The sequence below is a fragment of the Pleurodeles waltl genome, chromosome 2_2, assembly GCF_031143425.1.
Source record: "Pleurodeles waltl isolate 20211129_DDA chromosome 2_2, aPleWal1.hap1.20221129, whole genome shotgun sequence".
Lineage (NCBI taxonomy): Eukaryota > Metazoa > Chordata > Amphibia > Caudata > Salamandridae > Pleurodeles > Pleurodeles waltl.
This window is the reverse complement of record NC_090439.1, coordinates 334,480,571-334,502,280: the sequence shown is the minus strand read 5'-3', so window position 1 is coordinate 334,502,280 and position 21,710 is coordinate 334,480,571. Positions and strand designations below refer to the sequence as shown.

Here is a 21,710-nt window from a genome sequence, read left to right as displayed (position 1 = left end):
TTAATAATATTTAAAGGTAGCCCCCATGTTAACCTATGAGAGAGATAGGCCTTGCAACAGTGAAAAACAAATTTGGCAGTATTTCACTGTCATGACATGTAAAACACAAAAGTACATGTCCCACCTTTAACATACACTGCACGCTGCCCATGGGGCTAACTAGGGCCTACCTTAGGGGTGCCTTACTTGTATAAAAAGGGAAGGTTTATGCCTGGCACATGGGTACACTTGCAAAGTCAAATTGGCAGTTTAAAACTGCACACACAGACCTTGCAGTGGCAGGTCTGAGCCATGTTTACAGGGCTACTAATATGGGTGGCACAACCAGTACTGCAGGCCCACTAGTAGCATTTTATTTATAGGCTCTGGGCACCTCTAGTGCACTTTACTAGGGACTTACTAGCAAATCAAATATGGCAATCATGGATAAGCCAATGTACACATGTAATTTATATAGGGAACATTTACACTTTAGCACTGGTCGGCAGTGGTAAAGTGGCCAGAGCAAACATAAACAGTCCAGCACACAGAAACAACCTGAGAAGTAGAGGCAAAAAGTTAGGGGAGAGCATGCCAATGATGGCAAGTTTAACATATTTACACAACACTGTTCCGCTTACTGACTTTCTCACTAACATGGTAGATACTTAACAGTATATCTCGATGTATTAGTGCCTTGTTGCTGTTTATAGAGATGTTTGAATCTCAATTGTCTGTATGACGCATGAAACAGTAGCATTTCTTGCTTTATCTATCTTTATGATGTGTCTAATTACTGATAGTTGTAGCATTCTACACTCATGGTGAATACTGAAGATAGGAGACCTAGGGCCAGATGTAGCAAATAAAAAATTTGCGAGTTGCAAAGTGCGAGTCCATGCGACTCGCAATTTGCAACTCGCAAATTGGTATGCAGTACGGTGTCTCAGACACCGACTGCGACTCGCTATGGGGTCGCAATGACCCACCTCATCAATATTCATGAGGTGGGTCGCAAATTGCGGCCCCATAGCGAGTATAGGCACTCGCAAACATGGAGGCCTGCTGTCGTCAGCAGACCTCCATGTTCGTGACTGCTTTCAATAAAGCAGTTTTTTTTTTTTTAAGTGTAGCCCGTTTTCCTTAAAGGAAAACGAGCTGCACTTAAAAAAAAAACGAAACCTTTAGTTTCGTTTTTTTTTCAGGGCAGGTAGTGGTCTCTTGGACCACTACCTACCCTGAAAAAATTGTTTTGGGTCCATTCACAAAGTGGAAGGGGTCCCATCGGGACCCCTTCCAATTTGCGAGTGGGTTACCATCCACTTGAAGTGGATGGTAACTGCAACACCATTTGCGACCGCGTAGGCGGTCGCAAATGGTATTGCATACCACTCAGAATCGCAAATAGGAAGGGAACACCCCTTCCTATTTGCGATTCTGAAATGCATATTGCGAGTCGGTCCCGACTCGCAATATGCATTTCTGCATAGCAAAGAGGCATTTGCGCCTCGCAAACGGCGATTTTCGCCATTTGCGAGGCACAAATCCTTTGCTACATCTGGCCCCTAATGTGTTAGTGTTCTGTACTTTTCAGGTATGTGCTGTTTTCTATTAGTTTGATGTTCTCGAGTGTTTCATGTTGAGAATGGTTAGTGCATTCTGTGCCCTCCTGTGAATACGACTTTGATACTGTTTTTTTAATCTTTATCATGAAGCATAAACAAGGCACCAATGCTCAACAAATTCATATACAGTGCTGGACTTTGCTAATTTGTTGCAAAAACTAATGAGGGCTTTACCTTGCATCAGTTATTTCAACTCACAAAAATGGAAGGATGAGGAGGATTGGGCGGTCCGGTATACAACCTTCCAATGTCATACGAAAAAAAGAAACTGTAAGGTACTGTTCCATAATCTATTGTCCAGATACCCTATTAGAGGTCCGGAGTGTTAGTAGCCACTGAAAGCATTGGCTTTGTAGAAGCAACTGCCCTCATCCACCCAAAGGTGGCATGATTTATCATCGGACTTGCTCCTCATTGGGCTGGTGCTGCAGTGACCAACGGGCCCCTCAAGGAGGCTCTTTGCCAGAGATCTTCTCAATGTGCCAAGATGATACCAGAGATATGAAGTATATCCCAGTATGTCAATGTGGGAGACTACAAGTTTCATACCTGTTTCATCAATATAAACCAAGCAGCTTGTCATCAGGATTGGAATTTATAAAGATGTACCTAATCTTCATTTAAGGAGAGTAATGGTACTCTACAAAACAGTGTTACACTGTATGAATGTGCAGTGTTATTTACACTAACATATACTTGCTCATATAATAGGTGACGCACAAAAACAAAGAAAGCAACCATATCCATCAATAGGTTTATACATTTGAAAGCATTGTCTTCATGCTCACAAATAGTATGCACATACACATACTGGTGGTTGGTGTGATGTGCTTAAAAGTCATGCCAAACTCATGCTTCCACATCTCAAGTTGGATGTGGGACACGTGAAAAAACACACACATGCTAAATCAGTTATAATGGAGAGGATCATGCTCTCCTACAGAGAGTAATAGGCTCCCTGCTGATGTGGCTTCAGCATTTCAAATAATAAGCCAACAGTATGCTCTTAGAATCAAGTAAATGCTCTTGCATAATGATTGATCAAATGAAGTATTCCTTTTATGTAAAAAAAAAATGATGTCCAATTTGGTCAATATAACCTCCCAATATTATCAAACATGGTTATAGGCAATGGGCATCTATACTTTTGGAAATTCTTCTGCTGTCACAATCACACTAGCAAGTTGGAGGTGAATAATTATCAGACGTGATTACATTTGAAAATGCTCCCCCCAAGAACATTGATGTGCGTTGGTTCATCATCATTAATTTCATGAACTTGTTTTTATAGGTGGTCATGGGTAAATCCCACAGCATTATAAGCCAAGTGTAAGCTGGCTAAAAAGTAGGGAGTAGAAGAATTATTCTTTAAAAATGCTCCCACCATGGCAATGTTACCAAATAATGCATCGTAAGTCAAAATCTCCAATGATAATTACAGCACAAGTGGACTTACTTGCTGTAGCATTAGCAGGGGTCCCTTCACCTACCTTACGTCCACAATCCAGAGTGTGACCGGAAAAGTGGTAAGTCCTTCTTTTAAACACACTTTCATTCGCAAGCATGCATACAACATACGTTTACTTACCACAGCTGTCACCAATGGTCTTAAGTGGGCTTAATTTTTTATTACACTAAAAGTGAATAACAGAATTATATTCATTACTAGTATAATGGAAAACGGGCAGTTAATAAGGAATGTAGAGCCCTCCTTTTTTGCTGATTTTGCCACATCTGAGGCCTGGGGTGGCAAAGACAGTGCCAAAGATGGCAAGATGCGACCCCTTGCAATCCATAAATGACATCCAAATTGGTTATTCAATTTGTTCTTACCTGTAATACGATTTGAGTGACCTTATACCTCTTTCCAGGTCAATATTGAGTACCTTACCATCAGTGATTGCATTCTTAATTAGAATTAAAATATCATTTTTTAATCTCCAAATCACTTTCAACTGCTATTTACTGCAGTAGTTCTGGTTACTGTATTACAGATCTCAGTAAAACAAACATATGGCTAGCTTAAGAGTCACTTGTTTGTTCATCAGAAGAAATTTCACAGTTGAAGAATCATTTTACACTTCCATGAAATCCCCACCAATGCCTGAACTTAATTTGGCATTTTCAGACTGAGCAACTAGTACAAGGTGTACAATGGGAGTGGGTTACTGACATTTATGTGCAGGTGAAATATACATTTATTATTTTTCACTTACTTTGGAGATAAATGTTGACATCTAGGCCAATCACAGCTGTCCTGACGAAAATCCTGTTGGTGGGTTTAACGTGGAAACCTTTTGCACATACACAACATCAGAATGGTGTAGACTTTTACAACATGTTTTAATAGTGCTTACGATACTGTATTCATGATTTGAAAAGGTGAAGAAATGCTTATAACCTTTACCAATTATAAAGTAAGTGGTTTCTCCAAAGAGAAAAATGCTGTTTTGACTTGTTGAGAAAAGTGCAAAACACACTTTACCCCTTCCATAAACCTACAGCTCCACCTCTGGAGAATCCGCCTACTTTAGATAGGGTAAACAGCTTGTACCTTTAAAAATATGAAAGTCATAGATTCCCAAGCTTAACATAAGGACATTTTGTGCAAATCCAATTCTCTGCACCTAGGTTTACCTATTTTGTTATGAATTAACTTTTAGGCCCATATTTATACTTTTTTTTGTGCCGCATTTGCTTCATTTTTTGACGCAAAAGCCGCGCAAATATACAAAATCGAGGCCCTCATTTATACTTTTTGGTGCGAAACTGCACAAAGGTAGTTTTGCACCAAAAAGTTTAGCACCAGCTTGCACCATTTCTGAGCACCAAGAGGGCTCCATATTTATGGAGCGTAAAAAAAAAATTATGTTAGTTGGGTGGGGCTGGCTGTATGGAAGAAGGGGGTTTTGCACCAAAAAATGACGCAAGGCTGGTTAGAGTAAAACAAAAAAATGACTCTAACCAGATTAGCATCATTTTATGGCACTAAACCTACCATGCCACATAACTTCTGCCTTAGAAAAGGCAGGAGTCGTACCCACCATCCCAATGGCCAGCACAGGGGACAAGGATCCCCTGGGCATGGCCATTGCACCCTGTGCAATGTATGGGGGCCCATTTCAGGGTCCCCTATGGCACTTTAAAGACAAAATAAAATACCTACCTGTACTTACTTGGGATGGGGTCACCCATCCACCGCTGTCCCTCTGGTGTGGGTGGGGGTGTACCTGGGGCCTCAGGAGGGCACCTGTGAGCTTATTCCATGGTGTTCTACCATGGAAATAGGCCCACAGGTCCCCTAACAACTGCCCTAACCCAGCCATTAAAAAATGCAGCAAAGCAAGGTTTGCACCATCTTTTGACACCTCCTCCCTCCGTGCAGCATTTTTGCATGAGAGTATAAATATGACTTTAAGGCCATAGAGTCATTTCTTGCACGGGACCGCCTACCTTGAATCTCATTAAGGCAAGGTAGGTTTCCATATCCCAAAAATGACTTTAACTCCATAAATTTGGCCCTAGACGGGTCTAGCACCAAAGTATAAGTCTATAGTCTTGCACCGAATTAGAATTTTAAAAAAATGATGCTAATTTTGTGCAAACAGAGTATAAATATGCCCCATTATTGTATAAAAGATCTGTTAGAATAAATATGATAGAAATAAAAAAAACTACACACTTTATATTATTCACACTTTCCTTCTACAGTGTATGTTTTGATACTTTAGATCTTGATAAAAACGTGTGCTCGAGGAAATAGCCTATACCAATCTTGACAGGCAGATGTTATCGTAATGTTTCAGTGGTTTTGTTGCTTTACAATCTCAACAAAGAGTGTAAATTTGTAATAAAGTAAATAATTCAGCATGTGTCTGTTTTCAGACAGCAAATTCGCTAATGTGGGCCATATTCAATCTTTCCCGAAATCCGTGTGCTCAAAGTAAACTTCATAATGAAATACAGAACGCGCTGCATCCTGGAATGTTTCCCTCTGTCAAAACATTAAACAAGATGCCATTTCTGAAGTCCTGTTTGAAAGAGTCTATGAGGTATAGTTCTTAACATTACATCTGTATTGTGTGGTTCATTTTTAAAGTTTCCTCCTTGTGTAGAAAAAGCTGTGAGTTTGTAAAATAAACATCATATACTTTCCCAGGTTGACACCTACAATCCCCTTTACAAGCCGAACATTGGAAGACGATGCCAGCGTCGGTGGATATCTACTTCCCGAAGGCGTAAGTATTTTACCTATAGGCTAATTCTCAATTATTGACTCTTCTGATCTTTGCCTCCTGATCATTTTGATATCTTCTTTAAACCATCCATAACACAGCTCCAATTGAGACAAGTCTTTCATTTAATTTATGCCTAATTTGCATGTGTTCTATTTCAATTATGGAGGAGGATATAGAGAGCCCATGCCAACATTTCAGCCAGAAAGCCTTTTTTTAAATGAAAATACAACTAGAAAAATCAACTTGAAAGGCTACACTAGTCATATGAGAAGAATTAAGAAAATCAAGTGATAGAGGGAAGGTCAAAATTAAATAGGTTGAGAATCCAAGGGAGTAGCCCTTCATAAATGCATAAATGGGGGAGAGTAGGAGGAGGCTGATAAGTTCATTTAGAGGCTGGTGGGCAACACACTAGCCTTATACTTCAATGAATCCGATCCTATGACTTCTACTTCCATGGGGGAGAACTGTCTTCCGTATTTAGAGAGCCTCACAAGGCAGGTGGAACTTTTTCAGAAAATTAAAGAAAAGTTCCCCTGCATGCAGGTAATTTTTGATAAACACATAAGGGCCATTATTTAGTTTTATCAACACGGAACCACCATGCCTCGTAGGGAGGCCCGGATAGGAAAACAAGCGTTAGTCAACCCGCTGAAAATAGGTGGGATGAGTGCCACTGTGACCTACCAGCAATGTGGCAGACAGACTACCAGGTCAAGGGTTTAGACTGGTGAGACTCCAGTGTTGTAAATCAATCCCTTCCCTGACTCTAAACACAATGCAAGACCCTGGAATTTGATGGGCAGGAACACCGGGAGCATTTTGTAAGATATTTTGAAGTCAAAGCTTAGATAAAAGGGGTCTTCAGTCCACTAATTGACACCAACGTAACAGTGAATGGACATTAATACCATGATGTCTGGAGGAAATTGTATTGTATTCCAGTTCAGAAGGACTTGGCCTGGCAGTTCAAACTGGACTGTTCCCATGAGAAACAGGGTCAGGACTGATTTACATATGGCCGGGTCCAAACTGTGGTGGCATAGTGGGTGAAAGATGATGCTTTGGGATGAGGCCCGAGCAATTGCCAGTGGCTGAGATTAATTCGAACATTCTATCCATCACCTTGTTGTTGTTGCAGTGGATCCCTAAGTATGACAGGTATGCCCTGACATGGGACCCATGCTCACTGTGCCACTAAAATCAAGCTATACTTGGCTGATGAGCCCTTATCAGGTGGATACAGGTCCTAAGTTGCTTGTATTATGATTCAGTGAGGACCAGGCTTGGCTGTTCAGGCTGGACTGTTCCCATGAGGAATATTGTCAAGGCTGATTTGCATATGCCTGGCTCCAGACTGTGGTGGCATGGTAGGTGAAAAACAAGGAATTGGGATGCAGCCTGAGTATTTGCCATGGGGTGAGATTAAGCATTCTATCCATCACTAGGCCTGGGCGGAGTTCATGGAGTTATACTCTGCAAAATTCCACAGAATTGTTTAAAAACTCTGTGGAATTCCACAAAGGTGGAGTTCTGTGACCCCCGGAGTCATGAATGTGCCCAATCTCAGAAGCGCTAAGCAGGGTCGGGTCTGGTTAGCCAGGCCTGACCCTGCTTAGCACTTCCGAGATAAGCCGCTTTTAGGGGAGAGCCATAGCGGTGAAGGCTGCCGTTCCAGGCCTCCTGTGCACCGGCCTGTCTGGTGTGCACTGCACTTGGGGCAGTCTGGTGCACAAGAGGCCTGAAACAGCAGCTTTCACTGCCTGCGGCCTTGACCTGAATTCAGGCCAGGACCATAGACAGCGAAACCTGCCATTTCAGTCCTTGTTTGTACACCAGTGTGCACAAACAGGAAAAAGAAAAGAGATGAGGACTTCCCTGGGTCCTCCGGGAAGTTCTCCTCTCCTCATCGTCCTCTACAGTGTCCTGGCTCCGTGCCTCCCTCTGCCCCCTTCTCCCAGGTTTTTGGCAGAGGGAGGCCTGGCCCTGGATCTGTCACCAGTGCACACTGAAGTTCAGTTATGTACTACACAGCACAAGCACAGACTGTCTGATCTTATGCTGTGTAGCCCATTACTGGGCTGTAGTGCGCACCGGCTGAGCTCCGCTCCATTGGCGGGGCTAGTGGAGCTTTTTTTGGATGAACTCCACACTCCAAGCGGAGTGGGAAGGGCCAAAAACTCACTTAGCTCCTCCAGCAGAGTGTAGCTCCCCATCCACCCCTATCCATCACCTTGTTGTTACAGTTGATGCTGTGAGTGTGATGGGTATGCCCAGATGTGGATGCTTTGCTCACTGTACCACTGGAATCAAGCTATGGCTAGCTGAGGAGTCCTTATCAGGGTGAAACCAGTCCTAAGTTGCTTGTATTACAGCTCAGGGAGTACCTGTCTTGGCACTTAATGCTGGACCATTCCCATGAGGAACAGCTTCAAAGCTGATTTGCATGTGGCTGGGTACAAACTGGCGTTGCATGCTGGCCAAAAAATTATGGATTGGGATGAAGCCTTGAGTGATTGCCAGTGGCTGAGATCAATTTAAGTATCCCATTCATCACCTTGTTGTTGGGGCTCATCAGAATACCAGGGATGAAAATTCGTTTTGCGAAGATGTCACCACATCCTTATAAGGAGACAAGCCTATTGGCTTTACCAGGGCATGACCATATCATTATGCAAGACAGGCCTATTGGCTTTGTCAAGAGGTTACCACAGTGTTATGTGAAAGCAACACTGTTGGCTTTATCAAGAGGTAATCACTTCAACATACAAGGCATGCCTATTGGCTTTGTCAAGGGGTCAGTACATCATTATATACAGACAAGCCAATTAGCTTTAGCAAACGGTGAACGCATCAATATAAAAGTCAAGCCTATTGGCTTTGGCAAGGGTCGGTCACCACAGCATTAAATGAAGAGAAACCTATTGGCTTTGTTCAGGGGAGACGTCATCAATATACAAGACAAGTTTATTGCCTTTGTCAAGCGGTCACAACATCATTATATGATGATAAGCCTATTAGTTCTGTCAAGGAATGACTGCATCAATACAGGAAAGCAAGTCCATTTTTTTGTTAACAGCATTAATGTTTTTCACACTTGTCAGGCCACATGATGTAGCCATAATACCAATGACCAGGAAGCTCTACAATCCTGAACTAAAAAGCATGCTTAGAAACACCAACTTTTACTGAGGTCATGTTGGTGTACACCCTAGGAAATATAGATGTCTTTTAATAAATGATTTCTGATGGACTGCTAGTCTTCCTGCTTAAATTGGGGCACCACAAAGCAGAAACCAATATGCAAATTAGCCCATGAAGGGCATTATGGGGCACTCATGGCCGGAGCAATAAATAATAGATGAGTCCACTTACCCAATCAGAAGGCTTGCATTAGATAATTTCAGCACAACAGTCCAGATATCTGTAAATTTTAACCATCATTTTTCAAAAACTATTGAACAGAATTGTACCATATCAGAAAAAGCACACTTTCTCAATAAAGGTTAGGGGCGGATGTAACTCACATCATTTTGTGTAGTATACTGATGCAAAATTGCAGAAAGCTTATGCACGATTAGCTGGAAATATGCAAGGAAAATAACCCAGCATCTAGCAATATTTTGCACCAAACTATACATAATTACGTGAAGGGGTGTAATTGTGTTATTTTCAGGAATTTTAAATCAGAAGAGCAATGTGAATTTGGCTTCATTAAAATTTCAATCTGGCCCAGTAAAATCTAGTTTCCCTCCAAATTTGGTATAATTCTGTTGAGCTGTTTGGGCTGTAGCACTGTTCAAAGATCCCTAATGAAAATGCATGGGGAAATTGCATTTTGGGGCCCCTTTTGTTCTCAGCTCCCTGCTTGACGTATCACTCTGAAACTTTTCAGGATCGAGCTGAGACAGATGAACCTCTTTTGTAAAGTTTTGTGAACATTTGGTGAAATACAGTGCAGTTTTTTAGTGAAATTAAAATATTCTTTCCATGGAAAGGCTGTACTAACTATAACTACTGCTACTGCGACTGCCACTGTGTAATATATGTATATGTAATGTAAGTATATATATGCTGGGGAGGTGTAGTTAGATTAGTGTTTCCATAGGAAATTCCTTTTTTGCATTGATAATAATTTGGATGTCGTTTGACAACCCTCCCCAAAACTTTCCAAAAAAGTGCTACCTTTATATGAGCTTGAGCATGGAAACGTTTGGGATGATCTGTCAAGCGAGGGCTGAGAAGAAGGGGGTTGCGGGTGCTATTAATTTCCCACAGCAACAGCCCAAACTGCTGAACAAATTTATGCCAAATTTGGCGGAAAGCTAGATCTTGATCCAGAAGGGATCTTTTTGTGATTTGGTGTAAATCTGTTCAGTAGTTTTTGAGCACCAAATGCTGAAAACCTATGTATATTTTTCACAAGCGAATGGTACACGGAGCTGACAAAAAACAGGAAGTGATGTCAGACATCTAAGACTCCGAACTTATTTCCTAGCCCCCCAAAAATGCAAAAAGTAAAAGGAGGCAGAGTAGGGATACCATGACTCATAGGCATGTTGGTGTGGTCCCAGAGTGGCTCCACCTGAGGCCAAAAATGTTTTTTTTTAAATGTAAAAAAAGTTCTGCAAATTTGCAGACGATCTGCAAATCTGTGTAAAAAAAAACAAACAAGTGTGGGCCCCACACTTGTTTCAAACTCCCCCAGAGTAATCCAAGACCTGGGGAGGTGACAATTATATTTGTTTTGGGGTGGGGTTTGTGCCTCATTCCCCAAGCCTCGGAGAGGTCTCAGAGACCCAATCCCCAGGTGCAGAGGTAAAAAGGAAGGGAGGGTGGAGTGCAGACCCCCTCCCGGAGCCTAATGTGGTCCAGGGACCCCATTCCTGAGGCAAAATACATTAAAAAGGGGAGGGGCTGGCGTGGCTCCACCCTGAGCCTCAAAAGACCCTGGGGACTCCATCTTCCGGACTGAGAAAATCCATAAAGGGAGGGAGGATGGTGTACAGCTCCCCTACCGGATCCTATTAGGTAAATAGAAGGAGGAGTGGGCCGGACCACCCTACCTGAGCCTTAAAAGGGCCCTGTGGAGCCCATCCTCTGGGGCTGTGATGCTAATTAAAAGGGAGGGGAGATGCTATCTCCCTCCTTGAACCAATAAAGTCCATGGGGACCCCAGCCCCTGGTCTGGCTCAGAGACTGGGTCCTGGGTAGCCCACCCCCTGGAACCAGTTGATTCCTTGCCCCTCTAGCAGGGGCTGGGTAGCATGTTTGCTCTTGCCTGGTGGATGTAGAGTGTATAGCAGTAGCATGGAGTTTACAGGGCTCAAGGGCGGGGACTGCATATGAGTAGTAGAGAGATTTTAGGGATCATGAATGGGCAGTATATAGGGGTATTAAAGGGTTTTTAGGGTTCAGGAATGGGGAAGATATAGGATTAGTATGCCATTTTTAGGCACCAGAAATGAATAGTGCACAGAGGCAGCAAGGGGTTTTTAGGGCTCACTGATGGGCTCATAGATTGGTAGTGTTTAGGATTAGCAAGATGTTTTAGGATTCAGGGATAGGGGTGCAAAACAGGTAGTATGGAGTTTTTAGGGTTCAGAGATGTTCAATGTATAGGGATAGTAAGGAGTTTTTAGGATTCAGGAATCGGTAATGTACAGTGGTAGTAAAGAGTTTTTAGGTTTTGGGATGGTTAGTGTATAAGGGTAGTAAGAGAATGTCAATGCACAGGAATACATGATATAAAATTAATGTAGAATTTTAAAATAAATACCATTTTAAAATTACATTAGGTACATTAATTAATCTGAATCATTAATGTTAGTATAGTTTAAAAAATCACATTTTAAATATTTAAAATAATAGCATTCAAACATTCGATATATACTCTGGATAGTTCTCAACTCTTAAGCAGACAGCAGCTGCTTTACAAGGGTTGTATCTACAACACCACCAATGCTGTAACTCTGTTCACCTTTTCTAACAGAGTTTTTAGCTCAGGATAAGCCCAATGCTACCCATGCTAAACTAAAAAAGTAACACTGACTTTCTATTTTGCTAATAATGTCATTAAGCAATTATTATCAATGTGGAGCTAAATAATGAAAAAGGCATTTTACTATTATGGGTACCATTTTGCAGCTTTGGATTGATAAATGACCATCCAAGACAACCTGGAATAAACGAAAGCAGCCTCTGTCATACATATTTCACTCTGATTAGAGCTCATCACAGAAGCACAACTTTGTCAGACTCAAGAGAACACGAAGAATAAGACCCAATTATGCCCTTGCAGGCTTAGAGTGCTGCATAAATCACTTGAGTTTGGCAGATTTAAGGGTGCTGGTGATGTTGTAAATGTGCTAGATATAAAGGAACTGCTCTACGCCAACATAATATAAACTACTCTCATTTGTGTAATATATGCAGCACTAGCAGCAGATCTAGCACTGACAGCACTACCAAACTTTGAGAGTACGTTTATTTCCTCCAAAATGGAACGAAGACATGTTACTGCACTCATGGATGCAAATAACCCCTCTTAGTCTATAAAGACAAATTACTGAACTGTAGATCTTTTGTGTAAAGAATAAATCACAAAGATTAAAATATTTACCATCACTTTTATTTCCAAGTCATATAGGACCTCATTATGAGACTGGCGGTCTTGAGACTGCCAGACTCACGTTGGCGGTCGGACTGCCGTGGTTGTGACAGTCCGACCACCACATTACTACGGTGGCAGAGCCACCACGGCTGGGTCACTGGCACAGCTAGATGGCCAACAGGCGGCAGGCTGGCGGTCCCGGTGGTTGTAATCCACTGCCCTCAGGATTACGAGTCCCCATACCACCAGTCTTTTCATTGCTTCACTGCCATGAAAAGGTTGGCAAAATGAGGGTGTTCGGGGCCCCAAGGGGGCCCCTGCAATGCCCATGCCCAGCCCCATTGTGCATTCCACTGTCTGAATTACGGGCAGCGGAATACGCGATGGGTGCTGCTGCACCCCGGCACCCCCTGCGGTGTTTAGACCACATAGGCAGTTACTCAGCAGTTCGAGTTTGGTAGGCAGCCTCCACCATCCGCTAAACTCATAATGAGGGCCATAGTCATTTATGAATGTATAACCTATCCAACTCATAAATATAAAATACATGCAACAGCCATCTGACAATGATTTTTCTTAAAACAAAAGCAAAACCTTCAAAGATATCCATAACACATAGACATGCATGCAGACACCTGCATGCACATGCATTGTAGTCCTCTTAAAAAATAAGCAAGCATTAGCAAAGTCAATAGGTGTCATGAGCTAGAGTTATTGGCTTTCACTGAGCATCTGTATTTCAAAACATATGAGAAGACTGAGGGTTACACAAACAATTTATCATTCTCAAGTAGAGTTTATATGTACTTCCACACAATGACATCAGCTATGGAACCTTTTGATGCCCTCACATGTATAAACAAAAAGTGTTCTATCATCTATTTTACATGTGCCTTCTCCTATCTTGCTTGATCAAGAAGTTCTCTGGATGGCCCTAGAACTGCATGAGCACCATATAAATGTAAAACACAGCATGAATATCAGTCTGATTTCGGTCCACAGGATTTTAAACATTATGACTCAAATAAGCTAATCCATGCTTGATATTGCATGCGCATCTCTGCAATGGATCACAGACAGAATATTGGAAACAAAACTATTGTGTGGACAGAATACCATGTCAAAAATATCAAGGACCAAAATATTGAGAAGGTAAGTGCAAATAGGTGGGTATAGATTTACTGTTCTTCGCTCCATGTCTATGTACCTTGAAGATATATATATCATCAAGGCCATATATGTGGAGTTATAAATAGTGAAACTTTGCTTGTCTTTATGATATTTTTGTTTCTGATATTCTGTCTGAAAAACCCCTGCCATCTCAATAATTCAATCACTAATTAATTTGAAAGGTTGCCGCTTCACAGTTAGGCACACATCCCTAGTTACAAGATAATTCTGAACTCCAAGGCAAACTGGTTGTACAAGAGAGCTTGTGCCCATTTCTTGGGTGGTAAAATAATTTTGCATGTTATCCCAAATTCTGATGACAACAACTTGGAATAGTGTGGTGAAATTGCCTTTTGGAAAAGCCACAAGATATAGCAACAGATTTACTGTTAAGGGCCCTAGGGAACCTTTACAAGATTCCCTTTGTTTCCGGTATGGTTTGTAATGCTAGATAATGGCCCTTTTGGAATGTCTTAAACTCAGAAGGACTGGGAGAGAGTCTGGTCCAGTATACATTCTTCCAATATATATCAATAGAGTATACCATTTTGATAATTGTTCTTGGTAATGTCTTAAATACCCAAATCCAGCTAAGCCACTTGGCACATGAACCATTACAGCACAGGCCCACAGGCCCTCACCCACCCAAATGTGGCATGCTTCCACATTGGACCCTTCTGCAATGACAAACACCCAATGGGCACCCCTGGGGAGCTCTTTGCCAGAGATATTTTTCTCACCAGCAGGGTAAGGTCATAAGGATGCAACACAGGTGTTTTGAAAGACACTGCAACTGAATGGAAAGATTGGTGATGGGTGAATACAATTAACTATAGGCTTCTAATATTCTCAATTTAGTTATATTAGGAATCTATTTTAAGGTTTAGAAAGGAGGGCTGAGAATACACATGAAACAATGTTCTTTGTGTTCTCCCTAAGTTGTCATTGATTGATAAATAGTTTGATGGAATTAAGTCAAACGATGATCAACATGTTTCATGCCCTTGTGTCCCTCAGGATTTATGGCAATTCATCAGGACTTAACATCAACTACCTAGTCTTCTCATAAGGTTATTATCCTAACCTAATTGAGTTAATCAAGTGACCCCTACCTGTGTCAAACAACAGTGATGTTTGAACCCAGACTTACATTTCCTATGTATGTGTTGTAGTCCTAATGCTAGTGACCCTCCTACACTGAGAGGCGGGACCCTTGAGGTACGAGGAGAATCAGCTGTTCCCAGGATATTTCCTTGAGAGAGTCCAGGCTCTTCTGCCAATCTGTTGTCCATGTCCCCAGAACATCCACATGATCACCATGGATCTGTTTAGTTTCCCTTGAAGTGTGAACACTGACAGCAACCACAGCATTCAGATGAAAATATAGTGGGAAATGTATATCTACCTGGAGACTTACACCAGTAATTGAACATTTCCCTAGCAAATGCTCATCGAAAAGGGGGCACTCAGGGTCTCACTTGTAATCCTTTGCGTTACTGGTACCTGGGCAGGGGTAGATACCAGGACAATCACCAGGGCACTTATAATGATGCCTTTAAACTTGCATGCTAGGTGTAATGCTGCAGAAATGTTAGTCTCCAGTCATATATTTCTTTACGTAACACTTCATTATATTTGCATTTAAGCTTGAATGCTTAGGGGTGGTTAATCTGTTAGAAATGCATCTATGTCTCTGTGACCTTATCATGGATTGCTCTTTTTTATAAAGAGTTAAACAATAAAAAAAAGTATAAAACAATCGATCCCATTTTTACATTGTTTGCTCAGTTCTGCGCCATATAAAACTAAGGTTGCAACATTATGATTGATTTATTTTTTCTTAAATTCCTCGCATTGTTTTTACTTTTGGCCCTATTTCCTTCAATTTAGACAGTTGTAATGATAAACTTCCATTCAATGACGTGGAATGAAGATTATTTTTCTGATGCTAAAGATTTTAAACCAGAACGATGGATGAAAGAACATCAGATGTCAAACCCCTTTGCAAACACTCCTTTCGGTATTGGAAAAAGAATGTGCATTGGGCGTCGTTTAGCAGAACTTCAGCTCCAATTAGCCCTGTGCTGGGTAAGCTATAAATCTATACCTATACAAGATAAATGTGTTTTGTAGGAAAAGAGTTATGTAATTCATAAGATTTGAGCTGTTAATCATCCCAAAATATAGCGTCCAAATCGTAAAGGTAAATAAATATACATGTTTATATTTACTAATGTGTATATTTACTCCTACTCCAATGTGTAACTCTCCAAATTGTTGCTATTCACCATTTCTAAGTGGAGATTTACACATAGGTATAGGCTTACCTGTCCCAACTCCCTCAAATGAGGGGCTGGAGCCTCCTGCAAAAGAATTGTGAAGGATATTTCCCCATGAAAAAGTAGTGGCAAATATAATAATATAAAATAATAAATTTGAATATTTTAATATACAATATAAATGTGAAATAATTTAAAATATTTATTAGTAATCTGGAAACAATTAAATAAAACTTGACAGCATGTTAAATCATCAATTTAAATATGCATTGAATAATAAAATAAAGTAAACTTATTTTTTAAGTTTAGAAATTACTCACACTCACTAACCTTTTTATTTTTATTTAGTATTTAGTAAACTTGGTTAAAGGTGTCTTTTCATTCCATTTCCTAACTATAACGTCTCTGTAACCCTTGTTTTTTTTCAGTAAATTCCTAGAATCTTTTAACATTAAAATGCCCATGGGGGTGGGTTTGATGCAGGACTTGGCGTTGTGCTTCCCCTCCTCCCAAGATTGCAGCTCCTGTCCATCTCCTCCATTGCCATCCATTGTCCAAGTCCTTGCCCCTGCTCCGTCATTACAGGCCTGAGTGGCTGTTGTTCTGCCACTGCCCTTCCTGCCTACCCTAAACAGTTAGCTTGTTTCCCCATCCACCTCCTGCCTACCCTCTGTTGTCCGAGTCCATGCACCAGCTCCCTTCCTCCAACCCTGCATGGTCAGATGGTTTGCCACTACCCTCCATTTAGCTTGATATACCTGCCCGCTCCTCCTGGTCTCCGTTGCCCAGTTCTATGCCCCATCATTGCCCTCCTGCTTATCCTCTGTGCTTAGCTTGCTGCCCCTACCCTCCTTCCCCCTGCCCTCCGTGTACATGCCCCTGCTCTCCCTTATTGCCTACCATGTTCCACGTACCTGCTGCTGCCCCTCCTATCTACTCTGAGTATTCTGTTGAGCTGCCACTGTCCCTCCCACCTGCCTAGCAAGGTCAGTTGGCTGCCACCTGTCCCAACCACCTTACCCTTCCTGTCTGAGGTACATGCCCCTATCCCCTCTCTCCTGTCCTCTATGGACTATTTTGCTGCCACTCCCTTCTGCACTCCATACTTTATTGTGCTGCAACTGCTCCTCCTGTCTGCCCAGCATGGTCTGTTGTTAAATCCCTTCCCCTGACCCCAATTGTCTGTGTCCAGCATGTAGTCCTCCCCTCATTTCTCAATGGTCCTTCGTGCTTACCCGTGCCCCTTCCCTGTTGCCCATCATGGCTGTTGTGCTGCCACTAACCCACTGCTTGCCGTGCATGATCTTCTGTCCTGCCACAGCCCCTCCCACCTGCCCTGTCTTTGATCCTCTTCAACCTTCCCTCCATTGTCTGTGTGTATGTCATTATAGTTTCACTATTTCCCTCCATGGTGTGCTGTGCCTCCAGTGCCCATTCCGCCTGCCGTCCATGGTGAGCATCCTGCTCCTGCACTGCTTCTTTGTCCCTGCCATCTGTTTTAAATGGGCAGGCCCCGTCTCCTCTTTCGTGCCATGTCTGGTCTATTGTTGTGTTCCCACATCTGCCCTCCTGCCCTTCATGGTCTGTTATGCCTCAACTGTCCTGCCTGTCTCTCTGGTATGGTGTGCTTGCTGTTCTTGCCACTTACCCCTCGGCTCTCTGTTGTCCATGTGCATGAGACTGTCCACTCCCTGTTGCTTTCCATGGTGTGTTGTGCTATCCCGCTTGCCCTGTGTGGTTTACTGTGCTGCTGCAACACCTGACGCCTGCTCTATAAGGTCAGTTTGGTGTCCCTGCCCATTTCCCTCTTACCCTCTGTTATTCTAGTCCATGTCCCGACCCCATCCTCCTTGCCTCCGTGATCCAATGTACCATACTTGTCAACATTTTGAACTTGGCAAGAGGGAGATTTTGAAAACAACAATCCTGGGGTCTAGATTTTCCTCACTGAATTTCATTGAAAAGAGAAGATTTTACATAGATTAAATAAATCCTTTTTGAGCTTAAAAACATTGGGAGTCCCTTGCCTGAATCAGGTCTGTAGGCATGTATGGTTGTACTGCCTCTGCCTCTTCTGTCTGCCCTAAATGGTCTATCATATTGCCACAGCCTCTCTTGCTTGTCCTGCATATTTGGTTAGTTGCCCCTACCACCCTTTCCCCTGCCCTCCATGATCCTTTGTGCTGCCACTGCCCCTTCCATCTGCCCAGCATGGTCATCTTGTTGCCTCTGCATCCTTCTCAGAGTCCTCAGTTATCCAAGTTTGTGCCCTTGACATCTGCCTCCCCAAAGTATTCTAATGAAAAAGTAGGTTGCTAACTTTCTTTATCTGTTACAAAAGAGTGGCACACCTGATTGCCCATTAATAAAATGCAGAAAAAACAAAACAATTAAGTATTTTGCCCACTTTTGTCTGTGGGCTATACTTGGGCTACATTTGGGTGATACCTGTGCTACATGTGGGCCCATTGTCTCTGGTGGCTACTATGAGCGACTTATTTGTTATGATGCTCCCTAATTTCCAATTTACTACAGTATGCTCAGTAGAAAATGTTTTCAGTTTTTCACTTCAATTCCCTTGAGATGGCATTCAGATGCTACACTTTTTGGCATAAATTCAAAATGATAGCACTCTAGTTGCTCATTAGAACACTCTAGTAAAGCTGCTGTTCATGAGGGAGTAAACTGGCAGTCTGCTGCTCGTGTTGAAAGTGCATGTTTCAGTCTGCATTTCAGAATGTTTTAATGAAATAGAAGAAGAAGATATTTGAGAACTCACTCAAAATATATCATAATCTTTCTTTCCACAGCACTAGCCATATCTTCTATGACAAAATGAACCTCTCGTTTTGTTCTTTTCTAAATTTAATGTTTTAGGTTTTACTTGTTTGAATCAATCAAGATGGCTTCAGGTGTGCCACGTTTGTCATAAGTAAGACATTAGCACTCTAGTTGTTCCTTGGAACTCTCTGGGGGACTGCAGTAAAACACAAGGGAATCAACATACAGCCTGCTCCTGTTGAAAGTACATGTTTTACTAAGAATGTCAGACTTCATTCTCATACGGTTGAGAAAGATAGTATGAATTTATAGAAAATATGTTCTCATTTTAGCTTCTGGAGCACCTTCCATAACCTCTATGAGAAAATCATGAGAAAACAGTTTTCTCTCAAACATGATTCATGAAATTCTAGCAGAATTTTACCCTAGTAAAAAATAATTTATATTTAACAAAAAATTGTTATCACCTTTTATACGTTCTTTTTGTGACCCTCAAAACATGCCATTCACTGCAATGCATTTCAGTGGGGTAATATCATGTACCCTGGTCCCAAGATGGCTGCCAGCACTTACTGGTTGAAGTGCTTACAGCCAATTAGATCTCATCATGAGATCTGTGCTTAGGCTCCGCCCAGATGTCTATATATTTTTTTCCTTTATTAACTCCAAAACTACTAAACAGATTTACAAAATCACAATCTGCGCTCCAGGATCTACCTACCTGTCAGATTTGGTGTAATTCCAATCAGCGGTTCAGGCTGTAGTCAGGTCTAAATAGCCTATGGGAATTAACATTGGAAACACACTTTTTTTGCCCCCCACCCCTTTTCACAGCTCCCGCTTGATGAAGCATCTGAAACTTACCATGCACAAAAAGAAACAGTAGGACACTTTTTTTGGAAATTTTGTGAAGATTCATCAAGAGGTGCCAAAGTTATAGACAACTCAAAAACTCTTTTCATATAAAGCATTTTTTGACTTGCCTATATCTTTGACGTCATTTGATGAATCTTCACAAAACGTTTCAAAAAAAGTGTGCCAGTGATTCTTTCTGTGCTTGGAGAATTTCTAAGTGATTCGCCAAGTGGGGGCTGAGAAAAAGGGTGGGGTCAGAAAAATGCATTTGCCATGTTGATTCCTATAGGAGTTTTTAACACGACTACAGCCACTGGACGGATTAACATAAAATTTGACATAAAGATAGATTTTGTGCCACAGATCGTACTTTTTGTTATTTAGTGTAAATCCGTCTAGTAGTTGTTGAGAAATTTAAGGAAATTCAATTGTGTATATCTAGGGCTGCAAATTCACAATAATAACAAGTTTGTGCAGGGAAATGCATAGCTCTGATTATGAAGGCAGCCATATTAGGACTCGGCTTCGGTCAAGTCCCTGAAAAAAAGATAAAAAATAAGAAATGGGGCCAGACTAGGGACACCCTGACGACTTGGCTCTGGTGCTGGAGTCGCAGAGAAACCCTGTGAGGGCAAAAAAGCACTTTTTTCCAAAACATTTTGCTGCAAATTTGTGACAACATTGCAAATTTGCGGCAGAAATGTAAAAATAAAACAAGGGGGTCTCCTGTGCTTCTGTTAGTAAAGACTTTGGATGGGCCAGATCCAGGGGCACATACAAATGAAGGAGGAGGCACCCCCCTCCTGGGCTTATTTATGCCCCTGGGAACACCACCTCAAGGGGACTTAAATTAAATAGTGTGCAGGGGCAGCATGGCACCCCAGACCCCAGGGACCACCACCTCCCAGGTGGAAAATGTGTGAATTATAATGGGGGTCCTGTGAACCCTCCCATGCCCCAGAGACTGCCGCCTCCCCATTTGTAACAAAATAATGGGGGGTACATGGCCCACCACAACCCCGGGGACCACCACCTTCACAGGGCTGAATTGAAAAAATGAAGGGGGTGACCATTACCTCCATGGGGCAAAATATTTAAACATTTGGGAGGGCTGCGTGACCCCCCCCCCCCCTTGTGGAGTCAATAATGGCCCTGGGGACTGCCACCTCCCAGTGCTGGCTCCTGGCTTGTCTCGGGGTGCCCAGCCCCAGAACATAGCTGTTTGCTTTGACTTGGCAGGAGCTTTGACAGTTCCTACCAAGTCAGAACAAATACAACTCCGCACCTAGGAAGCAAGAGCTGTCAAACAGCTCTCACTTGCTGGGAGTTGAGTTTTAGTTTGTTTCCCTGCCCACAGAGATGCCAAAAATATATATATATTTTGAGGCTTGGCCTTGGGGAATGGGATCCCAGGGGCCAAAATTGGCCCAGGAGGGAGGCCATGGCCCCCCACCCCAATAGCATAATATATCTACAGGGCTGGTTTTAGCGCTGGTGACACCCAGTGCAGTAACGTTTGTTCTGCCCCCCATCAACCATCTCCGCCATAGATTCCCTCAGTATCACCTTTTAACAGTAACCTCAAGTCTCTGTAACCACTCTCTCTCAGATGCATTTAATTATTTTTATAGCACCACACATACCAGTGTAGGATGTCAGAGCACTTTACATCCCACACACATTACAAGCTGCAACAGGTGATGCAAAGGCGATGCTATCAAGCCAAAAAGTCCTTGGAGTCAGGTTGGTTCTGGGGATGTAGATAAGCAGATCCAGTCCTTATCACTCTAGGAAGGACGGCACCAAGCACCAGTACAAGCACAGCAGAGCAGGAGTCCAGCAAGGTCCACCAGAATCCAGTCGAGGTACAGTATCATTAGCTTCTAATAGTATCTTCTCAAGACCTGGCTGTTCGAGCAGTAGCAGTACCATCCCACCTTTCTGCTCCCTCCCCTCCTCAGCGCCTTGGGACCCTCACGGGTGAGTAGTGTGCTTTACAAATTCCTGATTGATTGATTGATTTAGCAACACAGCAGTCCTTCTTCCTGGCACATTTTCCTCAGGTCCAAAAGTGTATTGATTTGGTGGTGTCAGAAGTCCAGTTCTTATACCCAGTGGTGTCTTTGAAGTGCGGAAGACTTCAAAGAAAGGTCTTTAAAGTGCACAAAGG

The 21,710-nt window shown here is 42.3% G+C and overlaps 1 protein-coding gene across 1 annotated transcript in view; it reads left to right on the top strand.

Moving 5' to 3' along the window:
- LOC138273292 (1,25-dihydroxyvitamin D(3) 24-hydroxylase, mitochondrial-like) overlaps positions 1 to 21,710 on the top strand; it is a 123,990-nt gene that overhangs the window by 90,004 nt on the left and 12,276 nt on the right. Inside the window, exons 8-10 of the mRNA XM_069218882.1 lie at positions 5,490 to 5,656; positions 5,764 to 5,842; positions 15,516 to 15,713. Of these exons, the coding sequence (XP_069074983.1) occupies positions 5,490 to 5,656; positions 5,764 to 5,842; positions 15,516 to 15,713 (444 nt within the window). The remainder of the gene's footprint in view (positions 1 to 5,489; positions 5,657 to 5,763; positions 5,843 to 15,515; positions 15,714 to 21,710) is intronic.